Source organism: Alosa sapidissima, chromosome 23 (genome assembly GCF_018492685.1).
Source record: "Alosa sapidissima isolate fAloSap1 chromosome 23, fAloSap1.pri, whole genome shotgun sequence".
Lineage (NCBI taxonomy): Eukaryota > Metazoa > Chordata > Actinopteri > Clupeiformes > Clupeidae > Alosa > Alosa sapidissima.
The window spans coordinates 14681858-14701768 of NC_055979.1; the positions used below are offsets into that span (position 1 = coordinate 14681858).

At 39.6% G+C, this 19911-nt stretch overlaps 2 protein-coding genes across 3 annotated transcripts in view; both read right to left on the reverse strand.

Moving 5' to 3' along the window:
* On the reverse strand, window positions 1-18210 carry LOC121698211 (SH2 domain-containing protein 1A-like). Its single transcript, XM_042080094.1, has 5 exons — window positions 18172-18210; window positions 12332-12530; window positions 6640-6700; window positions 3787-3931; window positions 1-293 (listed from the first exon to the last, which is right to left on the reverse strand). The coding sequence occupies exons 2-5, from the start codon at window positions 12511-12513 to the stop codon at window positions 271-273; spliced, it is 411 nt and encodes a 136-aa protein (XP_041936028.1). The 5' UTR covers window positions 12514-12530; window positions 18172-18210; the 3' UTR covers window positions 1-270.
* The window catches only part of si:ch211-91p5.3, a 25322-nt gene continuing 21631 nt past the window's right edge, over window positions 16221-19911 (reverse strand). For both annotated transcript variants that reach the window (XM_042080092.1, XM_042080089.1), the window contains exons 20-21: window positions 18340-18483; window positions 16221-17336 (exon numbers count right to left, since the gene is read on the reverse strand). In XM_042080092.1, coding sequence (XP_041936026.1) covers window positions 17224-17336; window positions 18340-18483 — 257 coding nt within the window. In that variant the 3' untranslated portion in view covers window positions 16221-17223. The remainder of the gene's footprint in view (window positions 17337-18339; window positions 18484-19911) is intronic.

The window sequence follows — 19911 nt, forward strand, 5'->3', positions numbered from 1 at the left end:
GAAAATTAGATTTGTATTTATTTCACACACAAACAATGTTTAAAAAATAGAGTAAAATATATTTTCACATTATCAGTGCCACTGAGGACTTTTTTAGTCTGAAGACTTTACTACACATCAAATATACAAATTATTTGATATCAAACTCTCTATCTCTCTGAATCTCTCTCTCATACACACATACATAAACTCTCCCTCTCTCTTTCTCTCTCACTCTCTCTCACACACACACACACACACACACATTCACAGGGGCAGGTTTTCATGTTGTCATATTTCCCAATAACTTGGACCTGTTGAACAGGAAAGAACTTCAGGGTCCGGAAAATTAAGAGAACAGTAAATACATAAACATACAGTTATACTTAACTCATTCACTTAGGGGGGAATTCTCCCATGTGCGTACTGCGTAAGGGTGTGTAATTAACAAAAAAAGTGTGTAAATTCTCCCCACTGCCATTTATGTGTTATATAGAGGGAGTTACACGTTTTGGGAGGAGCAACCCCAAAATCTGTCCGTTTCTTACTGTATGAATACAACTCTTGTGCGCATTCTGCCACTGACTTAGGCATGTTTCCAGCTGCGCGCTCCCGATGGCTGTATTAGGGTCGAACGCCACTATAAGGTGAAGCAGCATATTGCTTGATGTCAGCAGTGTACATGTAGGCCTAGTTCTAAATACATGTATGTTACACAGAATGTTACAAATTAACATTACACTATCACATTTGGTGCTTAATATGCTGATACGGCTTTATGTTTTTCCCCATTACAGTGTCACACGGTGGCATATTTCCAGACATTACCTTATCACCGACTGTGCATCTTCAGTTTTAACGTGAAGTCATAATCCAATAGCCTACTTCGTTCGAATTCGTCCATTTCTTCCCAAGTTGACTGAAGTCATCCATACATTTGCACAGACGTCTGCGCTATTGTCGAGTAGAATAGTTTATATTCTCCTGTCTCTTGATTCGTTTGTAATGGAGGCTGGTATTGTTATGCCAGAAACTGCAGGTGTCAGTCTACAGCTTTGTTAGCATACCTTGATATTATGAAAAGCAGCTGCCATTGAAACTTTTTTCCCCAGTGAGTTTTTAAATTATGAATCTACATAACTCAGTCAGGTCTTGACTCTTTATAAACAAACCTCAAAGTGACATTTTGTGAAGTCAATTCTGTGTTAGGTTATGTGATGACACACCATACTGTAGGCAGGTCTCCATGCTAACGTTTTCAAAATCAAAGACTGGTTTGTGTTCTTTCTGGATTTAAATGGCATTCAGAAGGTCATTGAGAAAGTCCACGTTCCACATTTTCATATAAACCTGAATTAACAAGGTGGTGGATCAGTCTGGTTCTATTTTAAATAAATCATGCCTCTTCCATAAGGCCGCCTTGATTTCAAACTTGCACGCTGTGTGTGTGACAGAAGCGGGAATGGGAGAATACGCGTAACACAGAAGCGTGCGAATGGGACAATTCCAAAATGGGAGAATTCCCCCCTTACTCACAAACTCCCTCATACACTTTTTACCACTCCCTCCATCCATCCCTCTCTCACTCACTCCCTCACTCATTCTCACTCATTTCTCTCTCTCCGTCTCTCACTCTTTCTCTCATTCTCTCTCTTTGTCTCTTCATCTCTCTATCTCCCTCTTGCTCTCTCTCACACACACACACACACACACATACACATATACACACACAAACACACACACACATCTACACACACAAACACACACTCACACACAAACACACACACACACACACACACACACACACACTCACACACACACCAATCACACACACACACACACAAACACACACTCACACACACACACACACACACACACACATATGGTATAAAATTCTCGCCAAAAGTTTCTGTACCTGTACCAAGGTTTTGTGCTTGTAAGAATATTTTGTGCTCGTAAAAATTATTTGTGTACATGTAAAAATAATTTGTATCTGTAAAAATATTGTGTGCATGTAAAAATGGTTTGTACATCTTCAAATCCGTTTTGTCACTGTGTAGAAAAAAGTTTTGTGAATTTGCGAATGATTTTTGCACGGACGGATTTTCCATTTGCAAGTGCGCATCTTTTTTCTACAGACATGAAAAAGATCTACGGGTACGAAACGAATTTACAAGTACAAAACTTTTTTACAAATTTTCCCAAAACAGCCAATCACAGCACTGCTTACTGAACGGCCAGTCAGCCGATCAGCTCGCTTCTTTAATTCTGAAACGTTGGACATACCGCTCTGGGTACATCCATGTAAACACCACAGTCAGAAGAGGTGAAACACTTAAAAAAGAAGAAGAGCTAACTTACCTAACAAGCAAACAGCTCAACTTAACTCTATTCCTTCCCTACTATGAATCTAATAGTCACGCCCTAACCATTGTACTTTTACACGAAATTGGGTAGTTTACCATTATGGACGAAAATGAAGCGTGTCTCATTAAGTTATTGTTCCCACAGGGTTAGTATTATTATTAATGATAATTGTTCTGTACTGTATAGTTATTGTGTTATAATGTTTCCGACTAGTCATTCCTCCCTTTGTTTTTCCCACGTTATATGTGCGGTGCTTTCACGTAACGTTAGCAGAGACGGTTGATAAAAGCAGTATCTTTGACGTTAGCTTAGCCCAGCCAATACTTGTTTCACCTCTTCTTCTTATTCTTTTTTAAGTGTTTCACCTCTTCTGACTGTGGTCAGAGAATGTCTAATAAGGGGAGAACTGCCACTCTCGGAAACTTCCGGTTTCTGAACTGGTTGCAGTTCCTTCTGTGGTTCCACATGAGGGCGCTCGTCCACGAGTGCAGAATGAATGGAGGTCTATGGAGCTGTACCCCTCAAAATCCACTTTTCTCGGGATATAATTTTTTTTCAAATAATTTGAGTATTGTATTCGAAAGGGGAGGCAAAGAAAATACACTTGGTAGAGTATTATATTTTTTAAAGTCACTTAATTGTTCTAAAAAGCCTTTAAAATGTGTCAATGACGTCATTCATTAGCACAATGCTAGCGTGTTATGTGCAACAACGACCCAACCTGTAAGAAATCAAAAGGACATAAGTACTCGTTCATTTAACTTTTGACCTATAACCCATGTTGAAGTTATACAAACTACAATCAAATCTGAGATTTGTCAACGACAATCAGGTGAAAGAGACAAATTTAGCCCTCTAGCTCCATTGACTCCCATTCATTCTGCACTCATGGCGATCGCCCCCAGTGGAACTCTGGTGGAACTGCATCCAAAATTCAGTACAATGGGACTTAATATGGAGTGGCAAGGCTCTCCGTAGACGGGCTCTGCTGTGGTGTTTACATGGATGTACCCAGAGCGGTATGTCCAGCGTTTCAGAATTAAAGAAGCGAGCTGATCGGCTGACTGGCCGATCAGCTCGCTTCAGTAAGCAGTGCTGTGATTGGCTGTTTTGGGAAATTTTTTTGGGAAAATCGTACCCGTAGATCTGTTTCATGTCTGTAGAAAACAGATGCGCACTTGCAAATGAAAAATCCGTGCGTGCAAAAATCGTTCGCAAATTCACAAAACTTTTTTCTACACAGTGACAAAACGGATTTGAAGATGTACAAACCATTTTTACATGCACAAAATATTTTTACGGATACAAAGTATTTTTACATGTACACAAATAATTTTTACGAGCACAAAATATTCTTACAAGCACAAAACTTTGGTACAGGTACAGAAAACTTTTGGCGAGAATTTTATACCATACACACATAGTATGGCTCTCAGTTACCTATAGATCGCAGAGCCTCCTCGCTGAGTTTGTCTTTGTCCAGGGGATAGAGCGGCGGCTCCATGTTGCGGGGGGTCTTGGCCCTGTAGCACTCCACCAGCTTGCTCACGCTCTGGAAGTATTCAGGGTTGCTGCCACTCACTGTCTGCAGCACAGCAAAAATGCAAACAAGGCCCTTGGGTTACATTTACTGTCATTTACAGTAAATGGCAATACGTTAATTTAATATTAGATCTTTAGAGTACATTTACAATCATGTAGATTATATTTAGGTGTATTTTAATTACAAATGTTTATTAGAATGATATTTAGATGTATATATGTTACAATTATGTTATGGTATAAATTACTGTATGAATACATAACAAATTACACATGATGGTAACATCTCACAAAAAAATATTTTTGCACCAAATACTGTATATTAAACATAATATTATTGTTATTGTGAATGGTGGCTGTTTGATCCTTTTTTTTCAACAGTGTTTTTTTTTCCGACTAAGTTAATTCTTAGTCGAAGACAGGCGGGCCAGCTCAGAATGTCATCATAATCAGGGTTCAAATATTCAAATATAAACTTTTAAAAATTGATATAAGTTGTCTGCACTGAGGACAGATAAGAGGGCAGTAGTACTGTGTTGAACTCTGAACTCCATGCCTTCTCATTGATTGCAGAGACAAGTCCCCAGCCATCAGATTACTGCAATGAGTACATGATACTGATCTTACGAACGATTAGCTAGGAAAGAAATGCTAAAAAGAGCCAAGTAAAACTAGGCCAGTGCCGTGATTTTGCTACAAAATGCCAGCCACATGAACCATAATGACTGAATATCAAGTTGTGGTAATGGATCTTGTTGTTGTTGCCAATCTTGTACCAAAACATCATAGTGAAACTGACAGAGAGAGAGAGAGAGAGAGATAGACTAAGATATGCACAGACATGGAGATAAGTAGGTTGTAGGTGTCTGCACAGATCTTCTAGTAAGATCCATGCATTAGCAAGCATCATTCTAACTAGAGACTGATAAATATTGATAAATATTTATAATAATGATATGATAATGATGATAATAATGAATGATAATGATGACATATGGACATATATATATATATAAAGATATAATATATCTGTTCATGTAGCTAGTGCTGTGTAAATGACTGTAAAGAAATGCCTGCGTGTGCAGAACACATGGCTCTGAGTGCACAACAAACCACAGGCCTCTCAGCAAACCGCTACTGCAGTGAAACTAGGGAAGAAGTGCAGTGGAGAAGTCGCTGTTGTTGTGTGTCTGGTTTTGGTTCAACGTCTATATCAGAGGAAGTGCCTTGTGTAGCCAAGACACGGTGGCTGGCACAGCTCTGCTGGACTGTTGGTTTGTTAGTCATGTGAGAGGCAGGGATGAACATCAGCAAGGCTTGCTGGGGTGACACAGTAAGGGGTTAAAACTGAGTGAACCATACAGTATACTCGGTAAGCTTGACTGAATGTGGCACTAGAAGACAGCCACTGCAAATCAAGGTGCAAGTCAGGTGAAATCAGGTCAAATCCAGCCATGTCGCAATTATAGCCCCCTTGGTATTTACCCCTTGATGTCACCTTTTATCGTACTGCCCTGCATGTTGAGAAATTGTGCAAAAGGGATACCCAGTGTGTTGAAAAATGACTAATAACGTCCCTTCTACGGCAGAATGGCAGAGTTGTCTAATACAATAGGCTACCATGTATTCCGAGCACACGGTGACAGTGACAAAGATATTCTATCCATGAGTCAGAAGGTACAAAACAGTAAAAAATTCACATACAAGATTTGTAAAGAGGACAGCTGCGTGGAAAATGGCAACACCCAAGTGTTGTGGTGACCCTAGTTTGATTTATGACAGTCATTTCCCAATCACCCCATCTCTCTCACATCTGTTTCATGTCACTCCAAACGGTTCTATCCTCAACCCCCCTGAAATATACTTAAAGCTATAGTATTTAAGTATAAAGCTGTTAAAATTGTTTCATATTGTTGCTTTAAAGGGGAAATCCAGAATGCAACCACAATGCTAAGCAGCAATACAATTTAGCTTCTATTGCAAAGCCTGGGGTCAGTTGGGTTTTAACTCTGACAGATTTCCCTCATTTGGGTCTGAAGTGGAAATTTAGAGCACAAAACAATCTAATATGACTGATACCAATAGGGCCCATGTTGAAATATACCAGATTTCTCTTTTTAAGTCAAGTTAATGCCAAATCAAGTCGGTAAGTCAGTAATTTAGGTCAAATTAAGTCAGGTTAGGTCTTGTTAGAGTCAGTCCAATGAACATTGTGATCTACCCCAGAAAAGTGCCCTTTAGCCCACTATGGGCACATGTGAACCAAGTCTCTACTGGATCAAGGTGCACAAGCACTTTGAGGCCACATGCACAGCAGCAATGCCAGAAAATAGACATTCAGACTGTGGTGTTGTAGTGTTTATGCTTGTAAAGTTATAATAGCAGGCTTGTAAATAGGGTAGAATCTGAATTCAGAATCAAATTGAGAATCAAATTCTCAGATTCATTCAGTATGTTCATTGACAAATGTAGATTATAGGATACTGCATAAAATGGACAAAAGTACAAAAGAGGACTCAAGATAGAGTTGACACAAGTAAGTAAGAAAGGAGCCAAACAGACTCAACATAGAGGAACAAGTTAAATCAAGTTCATTCAACATGAAAACAATGTTTTCTACTGTTCAACAAAGTCAAACCTAAAAATGAAACGTAAACAATAATCATGAGTTATGTACGTGTGTGTATGTGTGTGTGTGTGTGTGTGTGTGTGTGTGTGTGTGTGTGTGTGTGTTGAGGTTACACATCTTACCTCTACTGCCCAGCCTCGTTGAGACTTCTCAATGCGATAGGTGTGGACAAAGGGTGCTTTCCTGCATGGACATAAGACATGCTCGTTAGTAACATAGCAATCACAGATCCTCCCTCCATCCCATACTGATCCCATTCATTCCCAGTCAAGCACATCTTGCACTTTGGCAAAGGTACACAGCTCGAGTTCAATTTAAGTACATCACAGTTTATGCTCAATCTATTATTTTAACTCTGTTATCATATCTTTGTCTGATGAGAACCACATGTCTGGAGTCAGCTTTTATAAGAGTTTGTTGTTGATCTATGGGGTTAATTCAGAGTCATATTCAGGATAATATATTTTGCTCCTGAAAAGATGTTGACATGTTGTGCAGCTGTGCAAAATAATTTGTGCATGTGCAAAGAAATGTTGTACATATTTTGTGCATGACTGGGGGGGGGGGGGGGGGGCGGGGCTGGGGGGGAATGGCAAACGTAGACAAAGCCTATCTCCATCTAGCAGCAGAGCCGGAGCAGTTCCCTGTTGGCTTGAACCCTTGCAGCAGGAATGACACGAGAGAGAAAGACCAAAAGAGAGCAAGACTGTGTTTACATGGACATTGAGTACCCCAGTTATCCCGGTTTGTTTAGTTTCCCGATTTTGTGTTTGTGCATATAAATATCTTATCCCGATCTCAGAACCCTGGATAATCCCTTGAGAAATCCAGTTATGCTAGCTGGAGTACCTACTCCAAAAGAAACCAGGATGCTGTAGCATGTATAGACCTTATCCCATTTTCTAACATTTTGAGTCCATCATCCCATTTAATTTGCTGCTATAATTACCACCTTTTGTTAGCTGAAACTGTCTTGTTTACTTTTTTTTACCTCACACAGACAAACTGCTGTTACTCATTCTAAATAGGTCTACATGGTTGCAGTGTAGCTGCTTCTATTGGTCTGATGCTCTTGAGATGTAAAAATGTGACAGATCTTCCTTATGTCTAGCTAGCTCAATCATAGTGTTGTTATTTTGTTTGTTTGTTTTATCAGAGACAGTCTCTTTGCAGTGATTGGACCAGTTGACAAAACTGACAGTTATAATAATGTTGAAGACACCATTCCATCATTCTTCCAGATTTCACTGTTCTTTTCAGCGATGTAAGGGATAATGGACAACAAATTCGGATATTAAAAGATAATGCTCATTCGAGGTAGAAATGGCCATTAGGCCCTATACCTCGAAGTGCATTAACTTCTAATACCCAAATGCCGTGGAGTCCATTATATATTTACCACTGTTGCACTCTTGCATTGTGTTACAGTTTTTTTCAGTCGCTAACAAGCGTTTGTCTAACCACATTTTCAAAACTCTAAACACAATTAGCACAGCATCGGTATTTTATGGCCATACCATTCACACATTCCATGTTGTTTTCACACAATATGCAGTCAGTGAACACATTTCCACAATGCTTACATTTTCTTAACAAACAAGCTATACCTCTCAACACAATTATGGATCGTTTTTGCAGTATTTACGAATGTTAGCACACAACATCCCACAATAGTAAAAACAATATTCCAAACCTTAGATACAGTAGCTGCTCTGCTTCTGCTACCAAGCGGTTTCATCCCAGGTGCATCGCCTTGGATAATATGTGATGTTGATGAAAACATGTGGCCTAATCGCAGAGATTAGATACAGTAATGTTGTGCTTTTTTTTAGTTCCCCCCTTTTTATCTGGGCTTTTTGCTGTTGTTTTTTTGTTTTGTTCAGAATGCTCTTGTGTGTTTCATGGATATTCTGTTCACTGTAAGCAATACTGTAAACTCTTTCTGTTCTATCATACTGTAAACAGTATTTCTACTGAACCTCCTGTAGTACAGGAAAAAAAACTGATTAGCTTTTTACTGGAATGCTTTTGAATGTGAACATTACATGTGGACATACAGTTCCCAACCAAGAAATGTAGTGTAAAAACGCTGGATTGCATGTTTTGCACGCAGATACCTGTAAAACTGAAACATAAAGTCTATGCAGCTTTTGTAATGTCAACAACAATAGCCAGTATTTTGAAACCTGGTGTACTTTGATTGACTGCATGTACCTTGTGAAGTGAAAACAAGTGTTATTCTTTGACAGAATAATTTCATTTTAAATCAGATTTCCAGTGTTTTGGTAAAGTTAGTGTGTGCAGAGAAAGATGTGTTCTGTTTTGAAATGAAGAGTTAGTATATATTTAACAAAATGTGTTTTTGAGAGGAAAATTATCCATTTGGCCAATTGTGTTTTGTAGGTGTGAGTCTGTGTTAAGAGTTTAGAAAAAGTATCTGAAGTATGGATAAGCGCTTGTTAGCGATTGAAAAAAACTGTAATTTGCTGCCATAATTTCCACCGTTCAGTGGCTAAAACCGGCTTCAGGCGGCTTGTTTGAAAAACTGTCTGGCTGTTATACATTGATCCCAATCAAGTGTGGTTGCTGCGGCAAAAGCCCATCTCTATCGTTGCCAAACTGGCATATCCCAGGATTCTGTTGAGCTTTAGCTTCGTAAAATCACAGTTTTTCTCGCTTCAAATGCCAGCAGCCAGACCAATGGATACCTTGTCTTATAGATGAATTACTGAAGCTAAGAAGGTGTGGGCCTGGTTAATACTTGGATGGGAGACCTCCTTGGAAAACTAGGTTGCTGCTGGAAGTGATGTTGGTGGGTGGTCAGTAGGTGGCACTCTTCCCTCTGGCCAAAAAGATCGATCCCAATGCCCCAGTGCAGTGATAGGGACACTGTACTGTAGGAGATGCCATCCTTTGGATGAGACGTTAAACCGAGGTCCTGACTCACTGTGGTCATTAAAGATCCCATGACACTCCCTGGTGTCCTGGCTAAATTTCCAACCTGACTCATTCAATCTGGCCCCCTAATCATCCCGCACTGTAATTGGCTCATTCACTCCCTCACTCTCCACCTTAAACTGGTGTGTGGTGAGAGTTCTGGTGCATATTGGCTGCCGTGCATCACCCAGGTGGGTGCTACACATTGGTGGTGGTTAGTGAAGTCCCCCTTCCATGTGAAGTGCTTTGAGTGTTAAAGCGCTATATAAAATGTAACATGTTGTTGTTGTTAACTGAGCTAAAACCTAAATTGTAACTGGGTTGCGACAGTTCATTTAAACAACGAGTGGCCAAAATACTGGAACTACTTCATAGTTGTGGAAATATCTGTACAATAATTGATGTTGTAAAGAGTGCATCACAATAGGAAATTCAACCATGCTGTGGTATAAGTAAGGTATGTATTGCCCGCCGGTCATAACAACATGTTAGGCTACTTGCTGACTCACTTTCAATGAATTTTCATTGGGATAGGTCAGCGGACTACTCATGGAATAATATGAAAGACGAGAATCAGAATCTCAAAACCGGTTGCCATTTACAGTGGTCAATTTTTTTGCAGTGGATTTATCAGACCTCTGAAGGTTAGGAACGCCCGTTCATGTTAATGGAACTCAGCTGCATTCCGAAGAGCCATCCGAGTCCATTACACACCTCAAAGGCTGTTATCCCCATGGGCGGATTATGAACTTTCAGGCCCCTGGGCCCAGATGTATTAAGGGCCCCCCACTAATTGTTGCTTATGTGGGAGGGGGGGTTTGGGGGTCCTTTTAATTTGTTTAATGTGATTTCCTGTATTCTGGTGCATTTTGGGGATGGCCAATACTAAATTCAATCAGATTCATAACCTACATCCTGATTTGTTGATATTGAGGCAATGATTCCATGCAAAGGCTTGGGCTTCAGGGCCCCCTGACCTCTTGGGCCCCTGGGCCTGGGCCCTGTAGGCCCGTGCAGTAATCCATCCCTGGTTATCCCGCTTATCACCCTGTTGCCACTGTAAAGCCATGCCTTTATAGCACGCAAAGGAAACACGCAGTTCCGTTTAAAAAGAAGCCCGCTAGTTCAGCTTCTTGTACAACTTTCGTTGGCCCTATAACAGCGATAGCATGGACAGTTAGCTTGTTTACAGTTAATTCCATTGTTGCAAAGCCTGCCTCCACGCTCAACTGTTGTCCTATGGTTGTTATAGTTACCATTGCATAAGCATTGATATGGAACGGCAAACTCCAGACTCAACCCCCGTCCTACTATGGTTGTTATAGTTACCATTCATAAGTATTGATATGGAACAGAGATTAAACCTTTTTTTACCAAATCTACTTCATAGGTGTCCCGTTACTCAGAATTAATAGCCACCCCACCATCAAAGAGTATTTCTTCTCTGCGGGTGATAAGCTTGGTTAAACAATGCTCTGCAGTCCTGATGTCTGATCCTGTTGCTGACCTTGTACCAGGCGCGCCTGCAGGTGTACGTCCGTACGCACTGTGCGTACCATCAGGCTACTCAAAAACGAGAGAAAATTGTGTGTGTGTGTAATGTGTATTCACACCAAATTGGCCCACCATACCTTCCCAACTATGCACAGTATCCCATTAGCTGCATGCCATCATCAGGCTATTTACAATTTTCTATTACATAACTTAGTGAACACGTTATCAAAATTAACGCGCGCACATTTTGTTTGAGCAGGAGACAGAATACGCACGCAGGCATGCAACTAGCTACTAGTTATTTTCTTTTACTCGGCTATCTATATATGGTTAACAGCACACAATGTTGAGCTAATTCACTCAATACTCATCATGCATATCACAAGTTTAAACAACGAAAACAGAAAGTATGGAGTCAGCAAAGCTAAAGGAGTTATTCCAGATGGGCAGGAACAAGGTAGGCAATTGGTGTGCTTGTCAGAACGTTAGACTGCATTACAGCTGTTTAAAGCCAGACATCACGGTACGCTAGAACAAAACAAGGTAACTTTAGCCTGTATAGGGCTGTATCAAGTTGTCCAAATGAATAGGTCATTGTAGATGTTGTTGTTGTATTATTGCATGTGGAATATTATCCACGCGTGATTATTATTTATTTTTTTGCGCGGGGCTGGGGGGGGGGGTGCGTACCATAGCATTAATTCCTGCAGGCGCCCCTGCCTTGTACTACAGTTGAGCAAGCACACTTTGCATTTTCTCTGCGGAAATGGAGTCTTATTTTACCTTGACCAGGGGGTTAAAATAAAATACACTGAAGTCAAAATAAAAAAAAGAATCAAAAGTAAAACTAAAAGTAAAGCCACACTTCCCTCATAATGACAATGGATCTGAAAATGTAATTTGATCAAAGGGGCATACTGGTTCAATATACATTTATTTCTTTTTGATATTTCACTGTGTAGATAATATAAGCATAAGTAAGCATGTAATAAATGTAAAAATCTAGCTTTAATAATAATGTAGCTTTAATAATAAAATTGCTGTCTTTCTTTCTTTTAAGGTACCCAACAAAGAGTTAACATGATGAAACTATAACATTAAAACACATATAGCACATCCCTCAGTTAATATATGCTATATTTTCTTATGTTCACCCTTTTCCAATGACCAAGAACACAAATCATAAACCAACACATTGCTCAAACTTCTCTCTTATTATACCCACTTTACACACAGCCAGAATGCTCCAGAAAGTTAATGTATTTCCAATTTTCACTTTAAGTCTTTTCAAGATTTCAAAAAGAAACAGAAGGCAATCCATGGATTCTTTCTTACAAATCATGGCCCAGCACATTGCTCACACTTCTTTCTTGTTATACACACCTGACACAGAAGCACAGTGCTCCCGCGATGCTCTCGCTGTCCCTCAGGAGATAGCTGCCGTCTTTCCCATACCTCTCCAGTAGTCGCTCCGTCACCTCTTTACTAATCTTACCATAGTAGATCGACTCCTCCATGAATACACCTTTGAGCAGGTTTGTGTTAACAGAGTACTGAAGCAGCATCTGTGTGTGTGTGTGTGAGAGTGTGAATGTGTGTGTGTGTGCTGTCACAGAGGCAACAGGACGAAACCAAGGGCAGGAACTGGCTCTTTACACCTTTTTCAGCTTCATGCTCCCAAGGTGTCACACGTCTGAAGATAACACTTAGGTCTCACCACAGTCAACTTTGCATGGCCTACATATTACTTGGTTGGAACTTTTTGTGGGGTCTTTTATTCTCTGCATCTCTTAGTGAGACACCTGAAATATAAGATGATGTATAATATCAGCTCTAGTAAAAACATTTATTTTAGATCAGCTAGGATGTGGTGTGCATATACCTCAACTGCAAATCAAGTTTGTACATTCCACACTGCATGGTGCGCCACGTGTCACATCGGTGTTTTTATTTAAGTACTGTGTTTCGCATTTAAGATTTTGTTCACCTTTCGGCTTTTTGTTCATGTGGCTATCGATAGATATCAATAGATACTAATAACCGAAACAACATAATACAAATACAGATATACCTGTGAACAAAAGTACATCTGAGCATGCACAGCCCTCTCACACACTGGTTACTTGAATAGCTCTCTTAGTTCCACTGAAATAGCTCAAGAGTTAAATGAGACCTGTCAGGTGTCCCTATATTGTGGTCACTTAAGAGGACATGAAAACAGTTTGCACTTGTACTATCGATTTCAAAGCGACATTGTTTTTGCAATTTATGTGAAGTAGTGTGAGATAAGAATGAAAGTTGAAAGCTGTTTACACATTTGAAACAACACTAGAATTTGAGGATGCTTTCAAATGACTTGAATTAATAATAAGCATATGAAGTCCATACAAAGTACTTTTAAGTATCTGAATGTAGCAGACTTTTAAACTAACTGTGTTTAGGCAAATGCCTAAGTTTGCACAGCACTGTTGAAAGAGAAGGTTACATGAAAGCTGCACACACAACCCGGTAATTTAGTCTTACCATGCTATTTTATAATTGTTATTATATTATTGATTGAATGGACATTATTGTTTATTATTGCTATTTTCCTTAATTTTCATTGCTTATTTCATTAGGCTATTGATTGAATTGACATTGTTGTTTATTATTGCTATTCTCCTTAATGTAGTCTGACCAACATTTTAAATTGTTCCCTGTTACATTTAAGTATTATATTGTTTTGTATTTGCCGCTTTGGACAAAAGCATCTGCCAAATCCCATAACCATAACCATAATTATTATTTTCTTGCTGACATTTTTGGCAAAATTGAGTTGAAATTATTATCTAATAATGTAACAATACAGTATGTGAGGTTTTTAGGGCGGTGGTAGTGTAGTGGTTAAGGAGCTGGGCTAGCGTGCAGTAGCCTGAAAGTTGTCGGTTCAATTCCTGGCTTCCACCGTTGTGCCCTTGAGCAAGGCACTTAACCCCAAGTTGCTCTGGGGACAATGTGATCCCTTGTAATATAGCTAACATATGTAAGTCACTTTGGTCAAGAAGTGTCTGCTAAATGTAATGTAATGTAATGTAATGTTTTTGAAATTTGTATACATTTGGACTTGTTGCACATATTTTTACTGAATGGAATGCAAAAGGTTTGAGGCTAAATATCTGCTCAGAGTGCAGATAGAACCTTATAATTCCAAGAGGATGCAATAGTCCAGTCTGGTCCTGGTGTCTAGTCAATAGTCATTATCCATGATGCATTACACACACATTCATAAAGGATTATAAAGTACTCACAATGCCTCAAAATTATTAATCGTTTCTTACCATTCAGAAATAGCCATGACTACATTCTTAAAGCTCCTTCTACCTTTTGATAATGGTAATGACGACATCAACGAGGACATTACAGATATAAAAGAAGTTTTATAATGCATTTTCATACTTCAAGCTATAAAAGTTTCTATAATAACATCATGATGCTTTATGAGTGCAATCATGATGTATAAATAGTTACAGACTTAAGTCAAGTCATTGTGAGGCTTGAATGTTTCATCACCCTTCATGAATCTGTTCATAATGCTTTATAGATATTGACTTAATAGAAGGTTTAAACAAAATGATTGTAAGAATAATAGCCAAGTCCTTTTAGGCAAGTCCCTCCACTCGGCGGCCTCCACACACGATGTATTCACAACATATCACATAATTGGCATGATGTACTGTATTCACATATTCACAAACAACTTTTGGTGGTGGAAGGAGCGGAATATGTGTAGTCGACTGCCATGTTTGCTTTACGAACTAATTACAAAGTCTCCTAATTACAAAGTCTCTGATAATAGCCTGGTGTGTGTGGCAAAACAAACAAACAAACAGACAAACAAAACGACACTCAGAAGCCTGGTAAGTCAAGTTTATTTATATAGCGCATATATATTTGTGCTTTACAAAAACAAAACAATAATAACAAATAAAAAGGTAAGGTTCAAAAGGTAAAGATCATAATAAAACATTGTTAGTGGAGGGGTTGGAGAGAGTTGTTCAAGAACTTGAATGACAGTAGACAGGGTGCGTCACTCAAAACGGGAGGAAAATTGTGATTCTTTTGAAGCAGATTTCATCACACTTCACTGATGACATGAAGATAGGGCAGGCACATCCTGTTGCTGGTGGAACAGAGGCATTGATTTCAATGAGTTCAGCAAAGTAGCATGTGTGTGTGTGTATGTGTGTGTTGACAGAAACCAGGGTCACATGAATTCCACTAGTTGGATTGCTCTCTGCCAGTGCACAAGCCTGTGTTGGTTAAACGATTGACAGACTCTTATCCACAGTGATATAACTCTATACAACAAAAAGTGGCTGGGTATAAAAATGCATCTAAAACATGCTAACATGACCAGATACAATCTCATATATCTGACCTGATATCTTAAGAGAAACTTCTTCATATGTGACTTCATACTTTCATATTTGTATGGCACATTAATATAGATCACCTCATGCATAGACAATAAACTTGATCTAAAGTCATATGAGGGGCCAAGTTCCATGGCTCCTTCAGAGGTCTTCATTCATACACACGCTCTCTCTCTCTCATACACACACACACACCTATTAACTATCTCACTGTTTACATACACTTTCTTTGTCTTTGTTAACATTTTGCTAAGGTTTGCACTGATAAAGTGCTTGAAACTGTATCTATTGAAGTCTACATCAATCAACTCAGATGAATTAAATTGAACCAAATTGAGCGATTAATTATTCATAGGTATCGTGATGCATTCAAGAGTGTGAACATACTGCGGTGACAGCAAACCTCAGGTTGTTGTCTATCAACATATCCTTCCCACTCACTGACCTCTAGTCACACTGAGCACAAAGGCGATCTTCACCTCTGAGTCGACTGAAATGGTATGGAAAGTTCTGGTGCTCTCTCAACTAGGCCAACACCGACCAAAGTTACCACACTCAGTCGATTTGTGATCGTACACACCCTCAGTCGCAAAAAAGGCTGACGCAACGTTCACACACTGCATCATGCAGTCAGCAGAAGAGTCTCACATGTATGTACAAATGCAGCTACATGGGATGAGGCCCCAGCAATATGGCGGCCGTGTTCACATGCCACCTAATAGAACTTGACGGACAACACGGTATCTAGCTTTCTAATATCTATGGTTCAAACCCTGATGGTCTGATTTAGTATTTTATTCGGTTTTCAGACAAATCACATGAAAACATGACATGAAAGAATAAACACAGAGAGAGCTGGGTGTGTTAGTGTATATTTCAGGATTTATTTACCAGCATTGATAATGAGGCACAAATATTAATTCATTGTTAATTTAATTTAATTTAATTTCACACCTTCCCACTGACATGATATTGCCAAATGCTTAGAGTCTACTTTGCACCTGCTAGAAGTGACTGTTTTCTTCAGGAAGTGGTTAAACAGCACACATCCAAAAGCTGGAGCCACAAATGCAATAACACACACTAACCCACACCCATCTCACACACTCACTCACTCAGAGATACACGCACACACGCATATGCGCATGAACATGCATGTGCACACACACCCACCCACACACGCATACACATACACACACACAGGCACACATGCCCGCACACGCATGCATACACACACACACACACACACAAACTGATGATATACTAGAGCAGACACAGCAAGGAATTCATGATTATTATTCTTCTTACGTCAGTGAAGCCTGATGTAAACAGTAATTTGGTTTCAATTATTGCACATTATACAAAGAGCAACTACAGGATTCTGATCATACTGGAGGATTGAATACTATGTAAAAATGATACCGAATTTCATAACAAGTTCTCACTTAGTCACAATAGCAATTGCACAACATCCCAAACAAGTTCATATATATGGTGATTTCCTCATCATCCGACACTCGTTGCCTCAAAAGTTGAAATAATTTTAACTTTGTAGCTCAACATTTTGCGTCACCAGTGATTATTTTGCCCGTAAAAACATTATATATCCTCATAGACTGAAAGGAGTTAAAAATATAAAGAGTTTGTGTCTAAAACTAAAAGCCAAGACAACAGATTTACCTTGTAAACATCAACAGCAAAGCATTACTACATAGTGCAAGGCCATATACTGTACAGTAGCAACCAGCCCAAGGTCCCACTAAGTAACTTCCTGTTTAATGTTAGGCACCAGAGGCTAATATTAGCAGGTGGAGACAGCTGTATTAGCACAGGGTTGAGATCAGGAGACTGACACGCCACTGTTTACAGACTTGAGCTGCCACTTGAGCTGGTTCCATCCTCTTTGTTCCAGCTGAGGCGTGCAGTCAGCTCCTGAAGCAGGCTCTGTTCGGCCTGTTGCCAGCTGTCCTCCCAGTCTACAAACACACATACGCATACAGACAATTACCACAAGGACACACACACGCACACACACAGAGTTACCACAAGGAGCTGTACACACACGCACATGCAGACACACACACACACACACAATTACCACTAGGATCTATACACACACACAAACACGCATACAGACTATTACCACAAAGATCTGTACACTCTCTCTCTCTCTCTCTCTCTCACACACACACACACACGCACACACACACACACACAAACACACACACACACATGCATACCTGCACGCACACATGCACTCTAATGTGCTAATGTGTGTAGCTTGTGATGTTTAAGTGTAAGATACTTGAGAATTATCACTTTACACTGCAGTGATTGATACTAAGCCAAACAATGCCTGACAGACAGGCCTGGAATAGCTCCACCATCAGAAAATCAAGCGTTGCATTACAACGGCATTATACAACCCTACAGTACAAGTGGGCTTGGCAAGATATCTCATATAATACTCCTCATGTTTCGGGTCTAACCTGTTTTAATTCACCATATGTAAATGGTGTCTGTGTATATTAGTGAAGAAAGCGGCTGTAGATGTTTACGGCTGTGTATAGAGCAGCTCAACATGCACAGTAAACACATCATTCTCTGCATCTGCACCTTCTGTGTCTCCATGTGTTCTCACACCTCTCAACCACTCGGTCAGCTTGCCTCTTGTGCGTGTGAAGCCACATTTGAGTGCTGCTGTGCATGCGTGTGTGTGTATGTGTGTAGGATAAGGGTGTAGGTGTATCTTTTTGTGTGGGTATGCATGTGTGTGTTTGTGTGGGTATATGTTTGAATTTTTTGCGTGGCTGTGTGTGTGTGTGTGTGTGTGTGTGTGTGTGTGTGAAGGGGGGGGGGGGGGGGTATCATTGTGTTTTGTATATGTTTGTGTGTGTGTGTTTGTGTGGAGGGGGGGGGGTATCATTGTGTTTTGTGTGGGTCTGAAAGAGAGAGAAAAGGAGAAGCCGAGTTCATTACCATGACTGGAACAGGAGAAAGGGGCCGAGAATGTCACTTGAACTCCGAGCAGTTCTTTCATTTCCTCAAATTTGGGCTCTGGAAGTTTCTTTTGTTTGCACCATTCATCTAGGGAGTTTCTCAGGGACCTGCTGGTGCTTGCATCTGTCAACAGTGAGTTTAGTTGGCAAGTTATTTCTGAAATGTGTGACGTCTTTGCAGAAAAAACATGTGAAAAGATGACACAAAAAGTAATGATTTACCTTTCATTTAAAACAAATGTTTTATCTTCTTACACAAAAAATCTGTACATATCTGAAATATTTCACACAAACTAATTTTCTTGTATTAACAGAGCTGTCAATGTCGTTAATGCTTTGCCAACCCTAGTTAATATCCTAAGACACAATTATTAGACGTTAAACATTGTGCCTGACCCTTTTGATGAAACACAAAAAAAATCTACAACTATATATTTACAAATGGGGATGTGCAATATCCTCAACATCAGAAGATAACATCTTAAGAATTGTATTATTGCCATCTGGAGATATGCCTGACAGATAAATCATCAAGAATATAGCAGCAGAAACTGTTAAGGTTTCAGAGGCAGCATCATATAGATCTGTTAGAATAGGATGAGATCTACTTTTATTTTAAAATATCATGTCACATAGCATATTTTAAAGGAGATAAAAAGGGATGTGCAGATATCGGTATCGGCATCAGTAATTGGACAAAATGAGTTTGAAAATATTGGCAGAAATCCAATATTGTGCATCCTTATTTAAATTTTTTTGTATCGTATGTGATGCATCAAGCTTTAGTGGTACAGTATAAATGTAATCATAATAATTATTTTGCCATTTTTTTGGCTGAAAGAATAAACTTGGCAAATCAGAAGATGGTGCTTTGTTTTTTGTTTTGTTTTTTTATCAGAAGCTCAAACAAATCAACAATGTTGGCGCTGCATTGCCCTGAATCTATCAAATACATGCCTTTTGCACTGGGTTTCCCATGGGATTTTACCATTAAAGTCTATCGCAGTATATCACAGTATTGCAATATATCACAATAAATTCAATCATAACCCTTGTATTGATTCCCTGTGATATGTATCATATCATCAGATTCTTGCCAATGCAGCCCTATATAATTCGGTATTGTGTTGCAGACATGTGGACTCGAGTCACATGACTTGGACTCGAGTCAGACTCGAGTCATGATTTTAATGACTTCAGACTTGACTTGATAAAATTCGGCATGACTTGCGACTCGACTTGGACTTGAATACTATTCACTCAAGACTTGACTCGGACTTTGCCTCTTTGACTTGTGATGACTTGACATGTCTCGAATCAAAAACTAAATTTCCTGATCGTGTACCAGTCAACCCAGAGACGCTTTCCCGCGACTAAAAATAAATAAATAGCGGAGACAAGCGGCCAGAGCACAGTTCAGTAGATTACTGCCACTACCCCCACACGCGTTACGCACTGTGTGTAGGGCACCAAGAGACAGAGGAAGGACCAACATTTAGCCAATCACTAGTAGCTTTACTGCAAACTGATTTGCACTCTTGTTAGAGAACGT